Here is a 22,978-nt window from a genome sequence, read left to right as displayed (position 1 = left end):
AGCCAAACTGTGGAAGGAGCCTCGGTGTCCATCGAAAGATGAGTGGATAAAGAAGATGTGGTCTATGTATACAATGGAATATTCCTCAGCCATTAGAAACGACAAATACCCACCATTTGCCTCCACGTGGATGGAACTGGAGGGTATTATGCTGAGTGAAGTAAGTCAATCGGAGAAGGACAAACATTATATGGTTTCATTCATTTGGGGAATATAAAAAATAGTGAAAGGGAATAAAGGGGAAAAGAGAAAAAATGAGTGGGAAATATCGGAAAGGGAGACAGAACATGAAAGACTCCTAACTCTGGGAAACAAACTAGTGGTGGTAGAAGGGGAGGTGGGCGGGGGGTGGGGGTGACTGGGTGACGGGCACTGAGGTGGGCACTTGACGGGATGAGCACTGGGTGTTATTCTATATGTTGGCAAATTGAACACCAATAAAAAATAAATTTATAAAAAAATAAAAATAAACTGGCCTATATCTACACAATGGAATACCACTCAGCAATAAAAAGCAATGAACTATTAATACACACATCTTCAATGAATCTCAGATGCATTTTTAAAAAGGATTTTATTTATTCATGAGAGACAGAGAGAGAGAGGCAGAGACATTGGCAGAGGGAGAAGCAGGCTTGCTGTGGGGAGCCTGATGCTGGACTGGATCCCAGGACCCCAGGATCACGACCTGAGCCAAAGGCAGACACTCAACCACTGAGCCACCCAGGTGGCTCTCAAATGCATTTTTCTAAGTGAAAGAACTCAGTCTCAAAGATTACATTCTGTGTGATTTCATAATTTTGGAAAGGGCAAAAATACAGAAACAGATAACAGATCTGTGGTTGCCTGGAATGGGTATAGGGAAAGGATCTGAGGACAAAGGTACAGCATATGGGAGTTCTCTGGGTTGTTGGAATTTTCCTGTATCCTGTGTGAGGTGGTAGTTAAAAGGATCCAGGTATGGGGCAGCCCGGGTGGCTCAGTGGTTTAGCACCACCTTCAGCCCAGGGTGTGATCCTGGAGTCCCGGGATCGAGTCCCACGTTGGGCTCCCTGCATGGAGCCTGCTTCTCCCTCTGCCTGTGTCTCTGCCTCTCTCTGTCTCTCTCTGTGTCTCTCATGAATAAATAAATAAAATCTTTAAAAAAAAAAAAAAGGATCCAGGTATGTATAAAACCTCATAGAAAGTGAATTTTACATTTGTAAATTTAAAAACTTTAAAAAGAATCCCCAGTGAACCCTCAGCTTTCCACATTCAAAACCTTGATGTGAATGCATCAACCCAGACAGAGGGGGACAAAATATAGAATAATGCTTGGATCTACAGGTTCCCAAGACTTTTTAAAGACTCGAAATTGTACCCTTGTGGTGACACTAGTTTATTTGTTAACATAACTGCATCAGTTTCCTAAGAAAAACAGAATAAAACCAAAAAATAAAAGACCACCCAAAGTACCACAAATGCAAAATAATTACCATTTCAAAGAGAAGGCTATTGAGGAGAGTTTCTGCTACTTATCAGTTTTGGCACTCAGTCAATTTCTACCTTTTGTTTTGGTCACAGTATTGAGAAGATTCTAATACCTAGAAAAATGTAGTGCAAATGGCAACATACTTTAAGTTCACCTTGCAGCCTCAAGGTAATCTTCAATCTACCTCAGAAGCTTGAAAGAGAACAGAAAACTGGTGTGTTTGTTTCCAACAGAGAATCACCAAAGGTATCTGACTGCTTGCTTGCATTCCTTACTAGATAAAGTGTTGCAAATGGAGAACTCCAAACTTATCATGTTTTATGCACATATTTATAAGTAATCCAAATATATTTATAGAAATGAAAGAAGAATCTTTATTCTTAGGCTCTACTTTTTAAAAAATGAGCCAGCATGACAGTACTAGTTAACACATCGGGAGTTGTCAATATATTCAAATTTAATATACACTGCATTTGAGTATGTTATTCTAAATATAGTTAAAATATATTTGAAAAAAAATAAGAACAAACATTGAAGAGAGCCCTGCAGCACCTGAGTTTCTACAGAACACCATTTAAAAACCACTCAGCTCCAGCATGGTAAACACCATCTAAGCCAAACATGAGAAAGTGGATGATCAATCATTCAATGGAAATCTGTTCCCACTTCATTTACCCAATTGTGGTTTTCAGCTGCTATATAATATGCACGTAACTTATTTCCAGCCAGTTTAGAAGCCTTTTCAAAGCACTTTATCTGTAGAATCTATACGTCGTCATCTTCACTCATCCATTCAAAGAATATTTATTGACAGCAGGCACTGTCCTAGGTACTAGGGAAGCAGAAGTAAGCAAAACGGACCAAATTCCCTTCCCTCATGCAGCTTATACTCCAAAGGAGAGAAACAGGAGAGAAACCAAAGTAATAAGCTATAGAAGATGATAAGTGTTGCTATAGAATGTATGTTTGTGCCCCTCCAAAATTCATATGTTGAAGCCTAATCCCCAATGTAATGGTATTTGGAGGTAGAGCCTTTGTGAAGTGATTAAGTCATGAAGGTGATGAGCCTCATGATTAAGTCATGAACTCTTATGAAAGAGACCCTAGAGAGTTCCCTTGCCTCTTCCACTGTGGACACTGGAAGAAGATGGCCTTCCATAAACCAGGAAGCAGGCTCTCACCAGACACCAAATCTACTGGTGTACTGTTCTTAGATTACAGCCTCCAGAATTATGAGAAATAAAGTTCTGTTGTTGATAAGCCACCCATCTATGGTACTTTGTTATAGCAGCCTGAACTGGTTAAGACAAGTGCCATGGAGAAAAATAAAGTAGAGCATGCAGATAAAGGAGTGCTTCACCTTGCATAGGTTGGCCAGGGAAGGTCTCACTGAGTATGGTGATATTTGAGGAAAGACTTGAAGGAGGTGAGGGGTTGGGCCATACCAATGTTTGGGGCAAGAGCATCCCAGGCAGAGGACACAATTGCAAGGACACAAGGTGGCGCTGCCCAGGCCTGTGTGAGTGTGAGAAGGAGGCCAACGTGGCTGCAGCTGGAAGCAGAGACATCCCAGGAGATGTGTCCAGAAAGGCGAAGACACCGTATATACAAACTCTGGCTGCTTTGGGACCCTAAACCACATAATAGTAGGATTCAATCCTTCCTTCTGCCCCTTTCCCTTCCAGGATTGCTGTCTTCCAGTGCATTTGGGAGAAGCAGCCTTTGTCCCAAGTACATTCTTACCAAACATGCTGCAGCCAGCCTCTCTGCTTTCACCCAGCCACCCCACAGCCTTCCATGCACATTGTTTTTTGTAACCTTGGTCTTTGGGATTAGCATTCTCTACTGATTCAATGCTGCTCCCTCAGGCCTGGTGTTAGGAGGTGAGAAAAGCTGGAACCAATCCCCTCCCATATTCCCTAGCACCAATGGCACCACCCATTGCATGTCACAGGCTTTTCTAGAGGCTGGAGGAAACCATCAGAGGAATGCAGTGCAGGAGGAAAGCCTGACTATCACCTTACTGAACCCATAGCCCATTAAGCATCTCTTATCACAGGGAGCTCCTTCCTGGTTGACTCTCTAAGAGGCATGTTCCTCCACAAACCACGAGCCTTCAAACCCTTGCTGTCTTTCCTAGTCCCTCACTGTCAAACTCCTGTCTCTGAGCCTCCAGAAATTTCAAACTTTACAACATAACAGCCTCTCATTGAAGGAAAACATCACTTTAATTTACTCCGAAAAGCCCCTTGTCTCATTGTCTTAACCTCAACCCAGTCCAGATGACCCTTCTCGGCCTTGCTGGGCCAGAAGATTCCTAGAAGCATTTTCCTGTGCCAAGATAAGTCTTCCACCATCCCTAGGATACAGAAACATCTCTTGGAATAGAAAAGCTTCCACTAGTCTTTCCTCCACCCTCTTCAGTAACTAAAACCCATATTCATTATATAAGTACTTAGTCCTAAGGCAAAGACTGGCGTGGCTTTCCCAGCAACCAGGGCACTGACAGACACAAAACTGCCTGGTTCTCCAGTTTTCACCATCTTGATCCCCCTGCAGGAAGAAAATAGTCGTTATCAAAAAGGCAATTGTCATTCTCCCTCTTTAGAAAAATTCCCATTAAAGATAAAGCAAATTTTAATTAGATTAAGTATCCAATTACTGTAATTACATTTTTTAAAAATTCACATCATGAAGATGACCCTTTTTAAAAGGGTTACAGGAATAATTAGTGTATTCATATTAACCAAAATGTATTGGATAATATTTATACCCAGAAGACAAAGTACATTACACACATTTCACCTTTGGGGAAAGCTTGCAAATGTTTTGGCAGTGGTATGAATATTTATAGGCAAGAGTGTGCTTTAGCAAGATTATGTGAGGAAGCATTTAAATGCTCACCAATTTTTACCCAGGGGTAAAGTATACAGAAAATGTAGCTCAGAGATTATGGATATGCAAAGTGTGACTTAGGCAGGGAATTTCTATCAGTTTGCTTAATTAATTGGAGCCAAAGACTATTTCTTCTCATTTGAGGCAGAAAGGCCCAAGGTATCCAACTGTGACTTCTCTCTGCTTGGCATCCGCTGGGGGCAGGGGCCAGTGAGGAGAGGTGGTATGAGAGTGGTAAGGACACTCTTACCTTGACCATACTCCACCCAGAAACCTGGGTCCTCATGCCCCCAGCCTCTGCCCACCCATTCCCAGTGTGGGAAAGCTTTAGCATGACAAATAGGGGCCTTAGAGAAGCTTCCTCCCAATAGGTTTGCTCCTGAAACTGTCTCCCCTTTTCTGATTCTGGTTTTCTTCCTGTTACCTGCTTTGAGCTGTAGCTACGGCTGTTGTTTTGTGTTACACCCAATTGCCTTCCAGGCTCCATCACATCTGGTAACTCAGGGAGGGGAGGCAGCACAAAATCCATTTCACAGGTGAGAAAACTGGGGCCCCAGACCTTGGAGCAACCCCCAGAACCATGCCACAGAGCTGGCCTCCTGAGGGATCTCTGCAGGCACTGCCCCAAGGCCTGTATGGTCTCAGCTCTGCCTCTCCGGAGGCTGCTGTGGCAGCCACCAACTGCAGGAACATCCCACCTCTGCTGCTACCTAGGACCATTAAAAGGCACCCCAGGCATTGCTGTTTACTCTCACAGATAACTTCCTAACCAAAGTCAGGCATGGGTAGGTCTGACTGAGGAAGTGGTCATAGACCTCTACCTAGTGGCAAGGGGGAGTATAGTTTGTTGGATTCTACACTGAGAATGTGAGGTTCTTGATGTGGACAGCATCAAAGAAGGAATATTCAGGGCACCTGGGTGGCTCAATGGTTGAGCGTCTGCCTTCAGCTTAGGTTGTGATCCCGGGGTCCTAAGATTGAGTCCTGCATCAAGCTCCCTGCAGGGAGCCTGCTTCTACCTCTGCCTATGTCTCTGCATCTCTCTGTCTCTCATGAATAGATGAATGAAATCTTAAAAAAAATAAAAAAATAAAAAGGTATTCAAAATATTTTGGACATCCACAATTAATAGGTGTTTATCACATTTCCTTCATCCTCGATGGAAATTCACCCTTCTTTCAAGGCCTAGGTCCAGTATTTGCTCTGGGTCTATCCTGCGCCATCTCCTTCCTTCCTTCTTTAGCTTCTTCAATCTGGTCTAGGAGTTACAGGCCATGCTCCCTTATGCTCAGTGTTCTGGATATTTGGGTCTTAATTTCCTGTGAACCAGCCCAATTTCCTGCCTATATTAAGGGTCCATGACTCTTTTTTTCTTTTTAAAGATTTTATTTATTTATTCATGAGAGAGAGAGAGGCAGACACAGGCAGAGGGAGAAGCAGCCTCCATGCAGGGAGCCCGAAGTGGGACTTGATCCCGGATCTCCAGGATCACTCCCTGGGCTGAAGGCAGCGCTAAACTGCTGAGCCACTGGGGATGCTCAGTGTCCATGACTCTTGACTATAGTTCCTTTGGGCTCGTCTTTAAATCTGTTCTCAGAGACCAAGGTGCATCCTTGGAATCTCCTCTGGGATGGAGAAGCTTCAGTCACAGGGGGAATCTAATTGGAAATGTGAACCAATTGGATGTTGAGTATGGTCAGGATGGGGAGTGGGGATGGGGGAAGAAGGAGAGAGAAAAAGAGGGAGCAAGGGAGAGATTTATTTTAAGGAATTGGCTGATGTGATTATAGAAGTTGGGCAAGTCCAAAATCTTCAGGGTGGGCTGACAGACTTGAGAGATCCGGGAAGAGCCAATTCTGCAGCTCAAGTCAGAAGACCTCCTGCTACAGAATTCTTTCTAACCTAGAAGAGATGAGTCTTTTGTTCTGTGCGGGAACTTCAGCTGATTGGGTGAGGCCCATCCACATTATGGAGGGCAATCTGCTTTACTCAAATTCCACAGATTTAATCTCATCAGAAAATGGCACCCTCATAGAAACATCCAGAATAATGTATGACCACATATCTGGGTGCTGTGGCCTAGTCAAGTTGAAAACATAAAATTAACTATCATGGTCACTAGGAGATTTGGTGGATGAGGTAGAGTGACCTATGGTAGGCAAAATCAGTGACTTGTTGAAATGAGACTCTCTGGGGTAACTTTTTTTTTAAGCCATGTCTTTTTAAATTGAAATATAAATATAGAATATTGAAATTGACATAGAGCATATTAGTTTTTATTTTGTATTTTTAAAAAGATTTCATTTATTTATTCATGAGAGACACAGAGAGAGAGACACAGAGAGAGAGAGACACAGAGAGAGAGACAGAGAGACATAGGCAGAGGGAGAAGCAGGCTCCTGTGGGGAACCTGATGCAGGACTCAATATCAGGACCCCGGGATCATGACCTCAGCCAAAGGCATATACTGAGCCAGGCAGGTGCCCCAGCATATTAGTTTTTAAAAAGAACACATTAGTTTCAGGTGTGCAACATGATTCAATATTTGCATGTATTATAAAATGCTGACCAAAATAAGTCTAGTTAACATCTAACACTACATTTTTTTTTCTTTTTTTTTTTTAAAGATTTTATTTATTTATTTGAGAGAGAGATCATGAGCAGGGGGGGAAGGGCAGAAGGAGAAGCAGACTCCCCACTGAGCAGGAAGCCCAACATGGAGATCCATCCCAGGACCATGGGATCATGACTTGACCTGAAGGCAGATGCCTAACTGACTGAGCCACCCACGTGCCCTACAAGCTTTTTCTTACAATGAGAACTTTTAGGATCTCATAACAACTTTCAAATATACAACACATTATTATTAACTATAGTCACTATGCTGTACATTATATCCCCAGGACTTATTTATTTTTATAACTGGTATTTTATATATCTTCTGGGGTGACTGTCAAGGAAACTCTATTGATTCCTAGGAAAATGTATAGTTCTTGGAGCAGTGGCAAAATCGATGTGTGTGTGTGTGAAACCAGCAGCCTCATACTTCAGTAAGAACCTACCGTGAATCAGTTCTGTGCTCAGTCTTGTTATGGAAAGAAGCTATAACCCTATCCTCTTGGGGTTCCCACCCAGATTAAAAGACCCAACAAACCTATAAACCCATAATAAACAATGTCCACAGCAATTCAATGAAAGGAGAATTGGCATGAGCTGGACCTGCAGAGCTTCCTGGAAGGGGTTCAGGTTTATTTGGGCCTTCTGTCTTAGGCAACGTCAGCTGTGAAAGGAGTGGAGGGAAGGACTTTATTGGCAGCAGCTGCAGGTCAGTGGCTCCAGCTGTAGGCCCTCATGGGCCTCATATCAGGGTGCCCTGCTGGTCATTAAAAGGCAGAGTAGAAATAGATTCCAAGGAGAAGGAGACAAATAGAGGTCTTTCTCTTCTTTGGTGTTTAAGGCTGGAAGAGCCTTTCTCTGCTTCCTACTGCACACTAGAGAAAGGCAGGTTCTCTGTTTTGGGTCTTGTGATCCATGAGCAGTTTGTTTCTGGGCTGAAATTGAATGACAAGATAAGTGGAACAAAGGTAAATTAGGAATGTTGGGAAGGCGACTAGCATAGGGAGAATGCCAGCAACATGGGGGAAAGCTTCGAGGGGGCAATTTACAGGTTTCACTGCAATGGGATGGCAGACAAGAGGAATAAAGGTCTATTTGAGTATAGAACAATAAAAAAATATAATGAGATTAAGCATTTAATGATTAAGGGCAGGCGTTTATTCAGAGTCTTGTATTATCATCAATGCATTTCCGTATGTAAAGGACTTAGGAGTATGCTAAGGAGAACCTGCCACCACCGCTACAACTGGTCTCAAAACAAGCAAACACAAGACCTACCACTCCTTACAAGAGCATGCCTTCTGATTGTTCATTACACCTTCTGTTTCTGTCACCTTCTAACTTCTCAGTAAGTCTTTATTCAAGATTTTAACACTCAGATCCCATCTTCTTTCATACCCCATTTCTGTCCTCATAGTTGGAACTTCAACATAATGGTGTAATCTAGATTTCCTCGTGTGGCATCTCCTCACTCTATGTGAGCACTCTTGCTAATCTTATCTTCTCCCAGACTTCACTTACTATTGAAGGGCCGATTGCTTCCATATTTGCAGCCCACACATCTCTTGTGAGTTTCAGACCCCTATATCCAACTGGATAGCCGTACCTGGATATTTCATGGGACACAAATCTAACTACTCAAAATCTGAACTCCTTGTCATTCTCACAAACCTGATTCTTCTGTTCTCAAAATGCTGCTATATGGAATCAGTGCCTATCCAGTCACCCAAGCCAGAATTTCAGGGGTCATCACAGTTTTTTCTGCACCTCTTAGAAGCCATATCCCATCAGTCACCACCTCCATGAGCTGCACCTGTTGTCCATGAGTCCAGAGCTTTACTCTCTGATTCCAGAGAGTAAAACTGCTGGTTAAGAGGGCTCTAGAGTAAGCATGCCTGGGTTCAAATAATAGCTTTCAATTGATACTACGTGATTGTTGGGGGGTTACTTAAGCTGTTTCTTGGTTTTCTCATCTGTAAAATGAGTATAATGCTTCATAAAATTGTTAGAATTAACTGTTATGTAAAATACCTGGAATACATAGTAAGTACTCAATAACCTTTGGTGATGCTGATGATATCAACAATGATGATGCCCGAGCAATGCTGGTAGGGGCAACCACCCAGCTGCAATAATTGAGGAACAAGAGTTGGAGGATAGCATCTGCTTCTTTTATTATTATTATTATTATTATTATTATTATTATTTATGACAGTACACATACACACACAGAGAGAGAGAGGGGCAGAGAGAGAAGCAGGCTCCATGCACCAAGAGCCCGATGTGGGACTCGATCCCGGGTCTCCAGGATCGCGCCCTGGGCCAAAGGCAGGCGCCAAACCGCTGCGCCACCCAGGGATCCCAGCATCTGCTTCTTAACTAGATTTTCAGCCCATCCTTTATTCAGTCTCACATCTCTGCCTTTAAAGGAACTCTATGCCTCCAATTCTTAAGACCTCCTAGGTTCTGAGGGGCAAATTAGTTTGCCTTTTCTGGGCTTTCCCTCAGTAGGTAACTCCACTTTTTATGCTCTACACCTGCACTGCCCAGTATGGTACCCACTAGTCACATGTGGCTATTGAGCCATTGAAATGTGACTGGTGAGTGCTATACATGTTGAAATAATATTTCGGATATATTAGGTTAAATAAGATGTATTAAATGAATGTCTCTCCTTTTTCACTTTTCATGTGGCTAGTGGGAAATTTTAAATTACATATGTGACTGTCATTGTTGGATAATGTTGCATCTTACTGTTGACCTTTCTTGTCTGCTGTTATTTTCACTCCTTCTCCTTAGTCTGCTAGTGGATACCCTTTCATTTTCATTTTTTTGTGAGGTGTCTGGAAAAGGAAAGATAAATGGGTGTGTTTCATCTGCCATGTTGAACTGTAAGTTATACCCAGGCTTCTCACACTCTCGCTCCTGCTTGTATTTGTAGTCTTACCACTTTCTACCCTGTCACCAACCCTACGGCCCAGCCAAAATGAATCACTTGTAATCTTTGGAGGACACAGGGGCTTTCATGCCTTTGCTTTCTTTGCATCCTTTGAGTAACTCCTCCCACCTGTCTAGTGACTTATTCTTCAAAATCTCAAATTTCACCTACTTTCAGGAGCTTTTTCTTGACCTACCTCTCCTTCCAGTTGAGCTGACTGCTCCAGAGTTCAGAATATTTCCTGCATTTTCTTTATTATTTTTATTTTTAAAAAGATTTTATTTATTTATTCATGAGAGAGAGAGAGAGAGAGAGAGGCCGAGACACAGGCAGAGGGAGAAGCAGGCTCCATGCACCGGGAGCCCGACGTGGGACTCGATCCCGGGTCTCCAGGATCAGGCCCTGGGCCAAAGGCAGGCGCTAAACGTCTGGGCCACCCAGGCTGCCCCGCCTTCTCCTGTTCAGATACCTCCCTGCCCCGTAGGAAACTCCCTCTTCTTCATCAGACCCTGTAGGGCCATTTCTGGATTTGATGCATCGAAGGAACTAAACGTTTATTATTTAATGTCCATAAAATAAAGACCGGAAGGACGGGCTGTGGGAATACGGAGGGAGGCGAGGGCTGTCTGGAGAGGTTTCGTGAAGTTAGTATTTTTCATTTCTTCCGAGTTTCCCGCCGGGGGAGGCGGCCTTGGGAGTTCCCGGGGGAGGGAACAGGACGAGCCCAGCTTCCCTGGAGGCGAGGACTACGCCAGGGCAAGGGCAGATGCTCCGCCTGCACGCGGCTCTGTGAAGACATGGCTCAGGGCCCCGAGGTCCTGGAAAGAAGTTTGAGGGCTGGGCTGGGGAGGAGAGGAGGTGTTCGCGAAAGGCTTCGGGCCCAGGCGCGAGGTCACGGCGCGCGCGGTTTGGCGGGGGAGGCGGGGGTGGGCTGGCTGCGGGGGCGGGCGGCGGGCGGCGGGCGGGCAGGGGAGCGCACGCGTGGTCTGGGGGCGCGGCGGGCAGCGCCGCCAGCGGGTGGGGGAAGCGGCGGCACCGGGGGCACCACCTTCAGCAGCTCGGCGCGGGGAGCGAGGAGCTTCCAGGCGGCCCAGACCCCAGGGCGCGCGCAGCGGGTGGGGGCGGGGCGAACGGAGGCCGCGGCCGCGGTCGCGGTGCGGGGGGCCTCACGCGCTTGTCCCTCGCGCGTCGCCGTCCGCGCAGCTCGCAGTTCGGCCGCCGGCGCAGTGGTTCCGGTTCCGGTTGCGGCGGGCGTCGGCACCTGCGGCGAGGGCGGCGGCCATGGCGTACTCCACCGTGCGGAGGGTGGCCCTGGCCTCGGGGCTCGTGCTGGCCGTGTCGCTGCTGCTGCCCAAGGCCTTCCTGTCTCGCGGAAAGCGGCAGGAGCCGCCACCTGCGCCGGAAGGTAGGCGGCGGCTAGCTAGGTCCCCGTCAGCGTACGGAGAGCGCTGCTGCTCCAGGGCGGGGGCCCTCGAGGTCTCCTCCACCGTGGGGGGGGGGGGGGGCTGGGAGAGCCGCGACGACTCAGACCCCCCTCGGCAGGGAGGGCGGCGATGCCGGCGCGCGCGTGCGTGGTGCCCGGGCGCCCTCCGGGTGGCCCCCACGCCTGCCTCGTGCGCAGCCCATCCCCTCCCTGGCTTCACTCCGCTGCCCGCTCTGTTCAGGCGCTTTGGGCCGGGTCCCGAGGGCTCCCACTTGGATTCCCCTCTCCGGGGTTCCCCGATGCCTCGTGCCGGGCTTTTTTTTTTTTTTTGTATGAAGCGAAGTCCATTGGCCTTGGTATTGGTTAACCTCGAGTCATTGTGTACTTCCAGCGCCCCCACTTAAGGCTTTATTTTTTTAATGCCTTTTAAAATAGAAGATTTTTAACTCCAGTTTCAATTACTGAGATGAACAGACTGCTACGTTTCCTTCCCCCCCGTACTTAAGTGTTTGCCAGTCCTTTGTTACCGTGTGGTTGTGTACGCGGTGTTCACGAATCCACCCTGTTGGCGCGCTCAGGGGCTTTTACATAAGGAGTCCAAAGGGATGGATGTCCAGGCCGAAAGAAGGAACTAGAGCAATTCCGTGTAGCTCCTGAAGTTCCACGGGTAACTTTCGCCTGTAAATTGTCTCTGATAATGACCCTTGCGGATGGTTTTACGGCCTCCAAGCGCTTCCACTAATGTTCAGCACGTTGATGATTGGACAGCTCCTGTCGCGCTGAATCCGCCTCCCTGTGATTCGTGCGCACCGACTCTAGTCCCCTCTCTTGCGCGTCGTAGATAGGAGTCCTGTAGATGCAAGGCACCAAGCTCTAGGGATAGAGGGCAGATTGAACCCAGAATTCTCTTGATCAAAACTTTATGCTTGGAAAACTACCTGGAAGAGACTTCTAAAAAATGTGGGGTTTTTATTTTCTTTCTTATTACAAAACGCCAAAGGTTTTACTCGTTTTGTCTAATTGATATCGTCTTGTCTGCCTTGAAGATTAATTCATGATGACCTTAACAGTGAAGATTTTTTTTTAAAACAGTATTTTACTGAATTGAATTCCATTATGCTGACTTATCTTTTTTTTTTTTTTTTTTAAAGATTTTATTCACGAGAGACAGAGAAAGAGAGAGAAAGGCAGAGACAAAGGCAGAGGGAGAAGCAGGCTCCATGCAGGGAGCCCGATGTGGGACTCGATCCTGGGACTCGATCCTGGGACTCCAGGATGATGTCCTGGGCTGAAGGCAGGCGCTAAACCGCTGAGCCACCCAGGGATCCCCTATGCTGAATTATCTAAGCTTTATTGAATGTGCATGGGAGATACTCTTCTGAATGTTGTATGGAGATTAAATGTGGCACTTTCCCTTGAGAACTCAAGAGTTGATATTCAATGTTCTCGTCTTACAATCTTTGCACTTTCTGTCCTTGTTCTTGTTCTTCCCTCAGCTTCCTTCTGGTTACTCAAGTTTCTGATCAGCTGTAACCTCAGAGAGATTGTCCCTACAGACCCTAGCTAACTTCACCCTCCTCCTTCCCTATTCCTTCATGTTGCGTTTCCCTTCTTGAAGGAATTACTATATGATATGAAATGTTCTTATTTTTTTCTCTTTCTACCTTTGAGAATAGAAGTTTCATGAGGGCAGGGACTTGGTCTAGTTTTCCACTGTTTCTTGAGCACCTGTCTAAAATGGAAGTCGACAGATATTTTTAAATGAATAATTTAAGCTTATGAAGCTATTAGTATTGGGAATTCTCTTTTTGCATTAGTTACCAAAGGAATATGATCTAGGCAAAAACTTCTCTTGTATGGTATATTTCAGTAACTGAAATTTTGCTAACTAAACTCTTCATCCTTGGATGAACCTAGAAGGTGTTATGCTAAGTGAAATAAGTCCGACAGAGAAAGACAAATACTATGTGATCTCATTTATGTGTGGCATCTAAAAAATAAATGAGCAAACAAAAACAGACTCATAAATATAGAGAACTGATGGTTACCAAATGGGAGGTGTGGTGGGGGAATGGGCAAAATGGGTGAAGAGGAGTGGGAGATACAGGCTTCCAGTTATGAAATTAATAAGTCACAGGGATGAAAGCACAACATAGGGAGTATATGGTGTTGTCATAACGTTATATGGTGATAGATGGTAGCTGTACTTACTGTGAGCATAATAATGTATAGAGCTGTAGAATTACTATGTTATACATTTAAATCTAAGGTAACATTGTATGCCAAGTATCTTCAATAAAAACAAATTACTTGGGGATCCCTGGGTGGCTCAGCGGTTTAGTGCCTGCCTTTGGCCAGGGGCGCGATCCTGGAGTCCGGGGATCGGGTCCCACATCGGGCTCCCCACATAGAGCCTGCTTCTCCCTCCTCCTGTGTCTCTGCCTGCCTCTCTCTCTCTCTCTCTCTGTATCATAAATAGATAAATAAATAAATCTTTAAAAAAAAAAACAAATTGCTTAAAATCCCTGGGCTGGTATGCTGACATTTTAAAAGTAGTGATTCCTAGCCTTTTTGGGGTTATTTACCCTTTTGAGAATCTGATGAAAGTTATGGAGTTTCTCCCTAGAAAAATTCACATACCATTTATGCTGACATTCAGAGTTTGAGTATCAATTCAGAGAATTCACATAACCCGAAACCCTTGTTTTGGAGAAAGAGACAGCCTCAGTTACTTGAAAATTCTTGAAATCTGTCATTGTAACTTTCATTTCTGCCCATTGGAATATGTGAAACAACTACAGTCCCTTTTCCACATGACAGTTGTTAAGACGTTCTTTTAGTAAATACTTATGATGTATTCACATAGTATATACACAGTATACAGATAACCAAGGATTCTAAGAAAAATGAACCAAATCTTGCCTGAGATTCATAGTTTAGTAGAGGAAAACTGACAGTAAGTGTGTGTCAGTTGCATGTACTCAAAGTCCTTGCAGGGAACAATGGGGACTCATGGTTAGAACAGTCAGTTTTAAAGGGGACAAGAAAAGTGTCCTAGAGCAGGAGAGTCTTTTTTTCCTCCCTAACAACTTTCTTGAGATATAATTCACATACAGGTCACCTGCTTAAAGTGTACAGTTCAGTGGAATCTGTTATATTCAGATTTGTGCAACCATCACCACAGTCAATGTTAGAACATTTCCCTCATGAAATCCCGATATTCTTTAGCCATCACCCTCCAAACTGCCCCACCCCCTTCAGCCCTAGGTAACCACTAGTCTACTTTCTGTCAATATAAGTTTTTCTGTCCCAGAAATTTCATATAAATGGAATCATAGGACATATGATCTTTTGTGACTAGCTTCTCTTGCTCTGTATGTTTTCAAGACTCATCCATGTTGTAGCATGTATTAGTGCTTCATTACTTTTTTTTAAAGATTTATTTTAGAGTGAGAGAGAGTGAGAGGGAGGAGCAGAGAAGAAGAAAGAAACCCAGGCCAACTCCATGCTGAGTGCAGAGCCTGGGTACGGTGCTCGACCCAGGGCTCAGTCTCATGACACTGAGATAATGACCTAAGCCAAGACCAAGAATTGGATACCTAACCAGCCACGCCACCCAGGCATCCCAGTACTTCATTACTTTTTTATAGCTGAATAATATTCCATTGTGTGGATATACCATACTTTATTCATTCATCTGTTGATGGACATTTGGATTGTTTATATTTTTTATTATGCATAATGCTATTACAATTTGAATACAAACTTATGTAGACATGTTTTCATTTTTCTCGGGTGTATACATTTCGGAAATATGAGCATTTTAGTGGCTGGAATGAAGAGTGAAATTTCTAGGTCATGTGATTACTCTATATTTAACCTTTTGAGGAACTGCTAGACTGTTTTTCTTTTTTTTTTCTTTTTTTTTTAATTTTTATTTACTTATGAGAGTCACACACACAGAGAGAGGGAGAGAGGCAGAGACATAGGCAGAGGGAGAAGCAGGCACCATGCACTGGGAGCCCGACGTGGGATTCGATCCTGGGTCTCCAGGATCGTGCCCTGGGCCAAAGGCAGGCGCTAAACCGCTGCGCCACCCAGGGATCCCTAGACTGTTTTTCAAAGTGGCTGCACCATTTAACATTCCTACCAGCAGTGTATAAGCGTTCCAGTTGCTCTACATCTTGCCAACACCTATTGCCTGCCTTTTTGATCATAGCTATCTGAGTGGGTATGAAGTGACACCTCATTGTGGTTTTATTTGCATTTCCCTGTTGACTACTGTCCTTGGCTGCTTCTTGTGTGTGTATTGGCTAATTGTATATCACTTTTGGAGAAGTATCTTCAGATCTTGTGCCCATTTTTAAATTGGGTTACTTTTTATTGTTGAGTTTATTGTTTATTAAGAGTTCTCCAGATAAGTCTCTATTCAGGTACATAATTTACAAATATTTTCTTGCATTTAGTGGGTTGTCTTCGTTTTCATGCTGGTGTCCTTTAAAAATTTTTTTTCATTGTGGTGAGAGAGGAGACCAGAGATGTTGGCAGGGGCCAAACTGTGAGGAACTGTTTTTCCCTCTCATACTTAAGGAGGTTGTAACTCTGGGAAATGAACAAGGGGTAGTGGAAGGGGGAGGTGGACCCAGTCCAGGGATGACTGGGTAATGGACACTGAGGGGGGCACTTGGCGGGATGAGCATTGGATGTTAGGCTATATGTTGGAAAATTCCACTCCAATAAAAAAAAAATTAAAAAAAATACTTAAGAAAAAAAAATACTTAAGGAGGTTAGATTTTATTCTAAAGGTAGAAGAGGCCATTGTAAGTTGGTAAGTAGAAGAGAACCATCCAGTGTGGTTTTAGAAAAGACATCCTGGCAGCAGTATAGGAGATGCATTGTGAGGATTTCTTTACAGTGAAGATACTTACAGTACTCCAGTTGGGAACACAGGAGCATCATTAAGTCAGTGTTGTTGAGCTCATCAGTTAGGATCTTCATGACAAATGGCAGAAGATTTAACCTCAATGGCCTTATGACAAAAAAGGGATGCATTGCTTTGTATAAATGAAAAGACCCTGTGTTAGAATTGGCCTTCAGTGTTGTTTAATCCAGAGCTTCCCAATCTCATCTGGGCTCCAGCTCTGATTTTCTGTGTTCATTTAACTTCCTAGTTCCAGGCAGCCCTGGTGGCTCCAGAGGTTTAGCACCGTCTTCAGCCTGGGGCGTGATCCCGCATCAGTCTTCCTGCCTGGAGCCTGCTTCTCCCTCTGCCTATGACTGCCTATGTCTCTGCCCCCCACGCCCCTCTGTGTGTGTGTCTCATGAATAAATAAAATCTTTTAAAAAACAAACTTCCCAGTTCCTTCTCAAGTTGGCTCTGTCCTCTGACTGCTTTCTCAGGATAGCAACAATGGTTGCAACAGTACAAGACATCACTTCTCACATTCCATGGTTCAGAGAAGGAGCATATCTTTTCTTTTAAACTCTTCCTTCACTCCCACCTCATTCTTATCCACCCTGCACCCCTACCCCCTTATTCTTCCCTAGTAGTTCCAGCTAACTTATCCATGCATCTTAATAGCTTGAACTAAGTTACTTGCAGTGTTTTGGGTAGAAAGAATATGCTGATTAATCACTCTGAAGTTGATAATGATTCCCAAAGGGATATGGGGGTACTGGAGGAAGGAGAGCAGGGGGGCTGTCTTCATTGGGTAAGAACAATTTTTTTTAAAGATTTTATTTATTCATTGATGAGAGACAGAGAGAGAGAGAGAGAGAGAGAGGCAGAGACACAGGCAGAGGGAGAAGCAGGCTCCATGCAGGGAGCCCAACGTGGAAATTGATCCTGGGTCTCCAGGATCAGGCTCTAGGCTGAAGGTGGCACTAAACCGCTGAGCCACCTGGGCTGCCCGGGTAAGAACAATTTTAAGAGCTATTTTTATTATATTTCTCTGGTATTATTTTCATATTTAATGATTTGAGATGTATTTAACATTGTCAGAAATTTCAGTTTTAAGAGCCATTTCTTTAGGATTTGAGAGTGCACGTGTGTGTGTGTGTGTGTGTGTGTGTGTGCACATGCATGAGTGGGGGGAAGAGCAGAGGGAGAGGGAGGCTCCATGCTAAGAGTGGAGCCTGACACAAGGCCCCATCTCATGGCCCTGAGATAGTGAGCTGAAACCAAGAGTTGGATGCTTAACCAACTGAGTTATCCAGGTACCCCATGTGAGCCATTTTTAAGAAGAATTGGAAGGTGAAGGGGAGGGAGACATCTTGGATTAGTCTCAGGTTATTGGCTTAGGTGAGTAGGCAGTTGGTAATGCCCTTCATCACAATAGGAATGGAGGAACAGTAGATCAAAGGGAAAATGGTGAGTTCAGGAATGAAGACTAGCAGCATGTCCCTTTCTTCGGTCTTTTTTCTTTGTTGACTTCTCTAGGAGTTCATCCATTCCTCCTATGACCTAGTTTCAAGTATCTCAACACAGCCTTCTTAGAAGGCAGATGATAGCAAGTGGAAGCCTATTAGATCATGAAAGAGCAACCTGATGCCTCCCCCATCCTCCTTTTAAAAATTCTCTACTTCTTTTTGTGCATCTTGAGGATTACTTTAGATAATTTGCATTTTACTTACTGACCTTGTGATATATTAGAATCCTAAGCTGACTTTTTTTTTTTTTTTTTTTTTTTGCTGCTCATCTAGGTTTTGTCCATTTTGTACTTTTCACTTGTTTTGGAGCATAGGTGGGGGGAAGTTTAGCAATCAGCCTCAATTTCTGCACTTAGTCTCTCTCTCACAGCTGCAGACACAACAGAAGGTGGGGGATTCTTCTTTTGTGGCCAGTGAAAAGGCTTGGTTGCTGGAACTGCGGGGGTGCTGGTGTGTGGGGTTATCTTTCACTCTCTCCAGCACAGGATTCACTTTGAATTGGTGCTGGTTTTTGCTGGGGTGTTTACAGAATATGGTGGGGCTGGAGACTCTTTACAGAGACGTCTGCCAACGTTGTGCAGGGGAAGCTGGTGCCGTGTACATGGTGCTAGCAAAATAGGTGGAGAGCGTTTATGCTGGTTTTTCCAAGTGTCTGGCTTTCTAGGTTTAGGGAAGGGAAGAGAAATGGCGCTTGCCAGCACTTTTGTTGTTGAAGTATCCTGAAGATTCCTGCGCCTCCAGCACGTTTTGAGAGTAGTAAATACATCTTCTTCACATATACCTCAGACACTTTTCAAACTTGTTTCTATGCTGTGTTTAAAGTCGGGTTATTTATTATGCTTTAGGGTGAGGACTCCGTTTCCTATCTCCCTTCAGCTCTCTTGAGTTAAGCCCAGTTGATTTTTTTTTTCTAAGTACCCACAGTTAAACCCTGCTGATTTTTAAAGCCAAATAAGCCCCACTGATTTTTTTTTTCAAAGCCAGATAGATGTTAATGGGGACTCATCTTCCCAGTGTGGGTCCCCATAGCCTGGGGTGGGGTGTGATCCTCTAACGTCTCTAAGGATGCTTGTGGCATCTTTCCATTTGTGGTTAGTCCTATCTGGGTTTGTTTCCCAATCTCTGCTCTGTGCCTCCGCCCTTTATCTTTGCGGCTTTGCTCCTCAATTTCTCCCTAGGATTAAATGTGGAAGCACTGTTCTGCCAGTTCTTGGGCATTTTCAAAGTTAGTAGCACAGTTACAGCTGTTATTTCCATGTGCATGGATGAGTTAAGTTCAGGATTCACCTACTTTGCCATCTTCCTCACAATCTCCTGAAGAATCCTTCTTAGAATCTAGCCCAAGAGCTATACAGTGTGCTCACTTCTTTTTAGTTGAAAAGTCCACCATCCACCTTTTGCAAACTGGAACAATAGTCACCTATTCCACTCTTTAAAATTTTCCTCTATCAACATAATTTCTTAAAATTTTAGTTTAATGACCTTTCTTGCAAGTTTTCCAGTGAGAGTAGAAATTATTTGGTGGATGGACTTATCCTCCTCACCCATCTGGGACTTTATATTTGTCCTTAGGATTGCTGATTCTCTTTCATTTAACCCAAAATTCATTCCCTTTGATAGACAGTATGGAAGCAGAATAGAAGTTCAGAAATTCTGCTTCCTTAGCATTACATTTTATAATCCGGTAAATCCCCCACCCCCTTTTTTTACTCTAAAAATACCCCTTTTGCTTTGGCTAGCCTTTTTGTAAATCTTAATTTATTTTGGACCTTGGCCTCAAGTGGTTCTTCCAAGTCTTGCCACTCATTCACTTATGTGTCGTTTTGTTCATCTTTTCTTTTTTAGAGGAGCTACCTGTACATCTGCTTCCCCCCACTCCGCCTTTCCTACCTGCTTGACAATTTTTGAAATGCCCAAGCAATACTGCATTTTAAGAGCTTTCCTCTTAAAAAGTGTTTCATGCCATGGGGCTATTTTCAGAACTTAATTCTGCCTTTCTGGAGCCTGTGCCACACAACCCCTACCTTGATGCCACAAATACTAAGTTGGTACGGTCCCTTTCTCCTATCGTTCTCTTCGTTACACAAACCAGTTTTTTCTTTGGCCAAAGTAGCAATTCCCCTACTCTTACCATATATACCTGTGTAATGTGGAAATACCAGCATATGAGATGAGGAACTTGTCAGCCATTCCAAAGTTAGCTTACTGAGACTTTGGACAGGTGCCAGAGCAGGTGAAGCCTTCCAAGATGACAATTGTATGCTGCTTCTGTGCTTGAGTCAGCTTCAGGATAGCCCTGGTCAGCACTTCCATAGCTGGATCCTGTAGTGCTTCCACGATAATGTGATATCTGGCATCTCTCCTCCTGATCCTACCTGCCCATATTTTCCAGTGAGTGGCTTACTTTGAGTATTATAGGTAGTGTTCCTTATGAGTACCTTCCCAGTGGCCCCATTCCTCTGAAATAGCTCAGACTCTTATGTCACCACGTTCTCCTCAGGTGAGTTCTGCCCACTGGGTCTTGAGCTATCTGAGATATGGAAATATATACTCCTATATGTATAGTTATGTGTCCATATATGTGTGTGTGTTTGTGTGTGTGTGACACATATACGTAATTCTTTGTAATCTTAGCTCTTTATGTTTTGATATATAAGTGCTTGAGGATGAGTGTATTATTTTGGTCCCTTACCTTTTCTTTTCTCGTAATGAAACCTCAAGTATCTGCTCTGAAAGCATGTCAGAGAAGGGAGAAGACCATTTGAGAGCCTGTGAGTGCATGAAGATTAGGTACTCTTTCAAGTTCAGAAACTTTTAGAGGAGGGAGTATGGAGCAGAGTGGTGGGTGTAGAGCACCTTTACCAGTTACTCTGACTGTCATTTTCTATTCTTAAAACTAAAAACCATTCAGGATAATGATGTAAAAAATTATTTTTAGCTCTGAGCATAACTAACTGTGCTGGGTCTTGAGATTCCAGTAAAGGCCAGCAGGCCCTGTACAAGTCATCCACATCAATTCAGCAGAGTATATAGCATGCAAGACCCAGAGCATACCCTGAAGGGACCCAAGCATGGAGAAAACACTGAACTTCAGCCACAGAGCACAAGGAATACCTAGAGTTAAATAAGTTGGATTTATTATTTGTAGCAAGGGAGAATGCACAGCATGAGGAAGCTTGTGGCATCACATTAAGAATGTGAGAAAAGCTTTATTATAGGGTATGGACATGTGTTAGGTGAATTTGAAGAAGGCTTAAGGATGTGGGGGTTCACTCTAGATTGGATGCCATCCGGTAGGGAGGCAAATTCTATGGCTGAGTATCTTAATAGAGTTTATCTAAAGGGAGAGCAGACTACAGAAAGGCTGAAGCTATAGTTGGTGAAGAAGCAGCAGTCGCTCATTATCCAGGAATGGGGGCTATTTGGAACTTTTTACCTTAGACAATATTCATGTTTTATCTGTGTTCAGGCAGATTACAGAGTGGTCTGACTCTTTGTCTTGATCCACGGTAGTCACAGAATGGCCTTGTCTAATGTTAATGCTCTGAAATTGCTGACGTTTAACAGGAGGATACCAAAACCTAACTGTGAGTGCCGAGCCAGCTCCTACCAACACCAAGGCCTAGCTGATAGTACCAGGCCAGCTTCTGATGTCACAGGCATCTTTTCTGGTGCTCTGATAGGATTTATAAGTTTTGGTCAGCACTGAATAAAATGGGGTAGAAGTGGTACTTAGTGGAAGATTTCATCTGTTTCTCAGTCCATTCAAGTAGAGGCTGTAAGGCACATAAATACAACTCTTGAATAAGGCCAGTTGTGATAAGTGCAATTAAAGAGATTCAAGCAGTATGTTCTAAGTGCATGGGGGTGACGTGAGAAAAAGCATTGGGGGTGAGGGCAGTATTTGGCCTGGGCCCTGAAGGATAAGCTGGATGTAAACATGTAGAGTTGGAGAGAAAAGCAAAACCACTGGAGTCAGCAAAAAGCAAAGGCTTGGTAGTAAGAAATTACAAGGCTGACTCAGAGCATGGTGAGAAGTCTAGTTAGGTTGAATCAGGAGTATATAATGAGAAAGAAATGTGAAGAGGTACTTTTGGGCTAGATTATAGAGTTCAGTTGTTTAGAAATTCAGTTTGGAGGAAAGGCAAAACCAGAACTTGTTAAATACCCATTGTGCATGCAGGGTGCTTTGTATATGATTTTTAACCTGTAATCCTTGTAACAACCCTGAACAATCCTTTTAATGATCCCATCTATATCCACTTTACAGATGATGAAAACGAGCTTTAGAAAGGCTCATTTAACATCCACTTAAATAGTTGGAGGCCCGGCTAGTATCTCTCTCTCTCTCTCTCTCTTTTTTTTTTTTTTTTTTGTATTGGCCAGTATCTTAACTAATAACTGACTAAAAAGATAGTACTGATTTTACTCTGCTGCCTTACTGTGTAACAAGTCTCTTGTCCTCTGTGGGAACCATTGAAAGCTTTTGATCAGAGAAATGGCAAGACCAGTTAGAATAATGCTTTAGGAAGATGACTCCTAACAAAACAGTAGTAATTAACATGCGTAGAGTATATAGACTAGGCTCTGTGTTAAGCAACTTAGACACGTAAGTATCTCTTAGTAGTATGTAGGGTGATTTGGAAGTGGGGAGGTGAAGAAAAGATATGGTTAAACTAGCAGAAAACATCAAAGCAGTGGTAGGCAGAGCACAGTTAGGAGGGGAATGTAACGAGACGAGGGCCCTTGAAGGAGACAGATGAGGACCACTCAGCTGTGGTCCCAGGTTCCATTTTAAGTAATGCCAAATTAAATTTGGCCTGTAGAATTTCCTCAGTATTTAGGGAAAAGTGTATATATCTTAAGGAATTGGCCCGTAAGGATCTTTCTTAAGCTGCAGTAATCAAGTATAAACACATACAGTTCTCTATTGATTTGTCTTAAGAATCAAGTGTTGCAGATGGTTTAATGCTGCTTTCAGAAAGCTCTTTTGTTAACAGTGCTAGAGTTTTTGTTTTTAGCAGTAAGGATGGTTATTGACAAGGACAAGTAGAGCTTCACTCTGTAAAGTCCATTAAGTTTGTAGTCAAGCTTAAATGATATGCTAAATGAAATTTTAATAATTCTAAATATAGGGAAAGCTTTCACTGAACAATTAGATTTAGTCAAGTCCCATTTTAGAGAATACTTAAGTGTATAGAGAGAT

The 22,978-nt window shown here is 43.6% G+C and overlaps 1 protein-coding gene and 1 long non-coding RNA gene across 6 annotated transcripts in view; one reads left to right on the top strand and one right to left on the bottom strand.

Annotated features, from left to right (window-relative positions):
* Nucleotides 1-10,465: 10,465 nt before the first annotated feature.
* On the bottom strand, nucleotides 10,466-11,046 carry LOC119864999. Its single transcript, XR_005375722.1, has 2 exons — nucleotides 10,969-11,046; nucleotides 10,466-10,762 (listed from the first exon to the last, which is right to left on the bottom strand). It is a non-coding gene; the product is annotated as an uncharacterized LOC119864999 (long non-coding RNA).
* RIC3 (RIC3 acetylcholine receptor chaperone) overlaps nucleotides 10,618-22,978 on the top strand; it is a 52,972-nt gene continuing 40,611 nt past the window's right edge. Inside the window, exons 1-2 of one of the 5 annotated variants that reach the window (XM_038568967.1) lie at nucleotides 10,656-10,735; nucleotides 11,124-11,325. In XM_038568967.1, the coding sequence (XP_038424895.1) occupies nucleotides 10,718-10,735; nucleotides 11,124-11,325 (220 nt within the window). In that variant the 5' untranslated portion in view covers nucleotides 10,656-10,717. Of the gene's footprint in view, nucleotides 10,736-11,123; nucleotides 11,326-22,978 lie in introns of those variants that run through there. The other 4 variants (XM_038568960.1, XM_038568957.1, XM_038568958.1 and 1 more) reach the window with 4 other exon arrangements.

Source organism: Canis lupus, chromosome 21 (assembly GCF_011100685.1).
Source record: "Canis lupus familiaris isolate Mischka breed German Shepherd chromosome 21, alternate assembly UU_Cfam_GSD_1.0, whole genome shotgun sequence".
NCBI lineage: Eukaryota > Metazoa > Chordata > Mammalia > Carnivora > Canidae > Canis > Canis lupus.
This window is presented reverse-complemented; position numbering and strand designations above follow the sequence as displayed.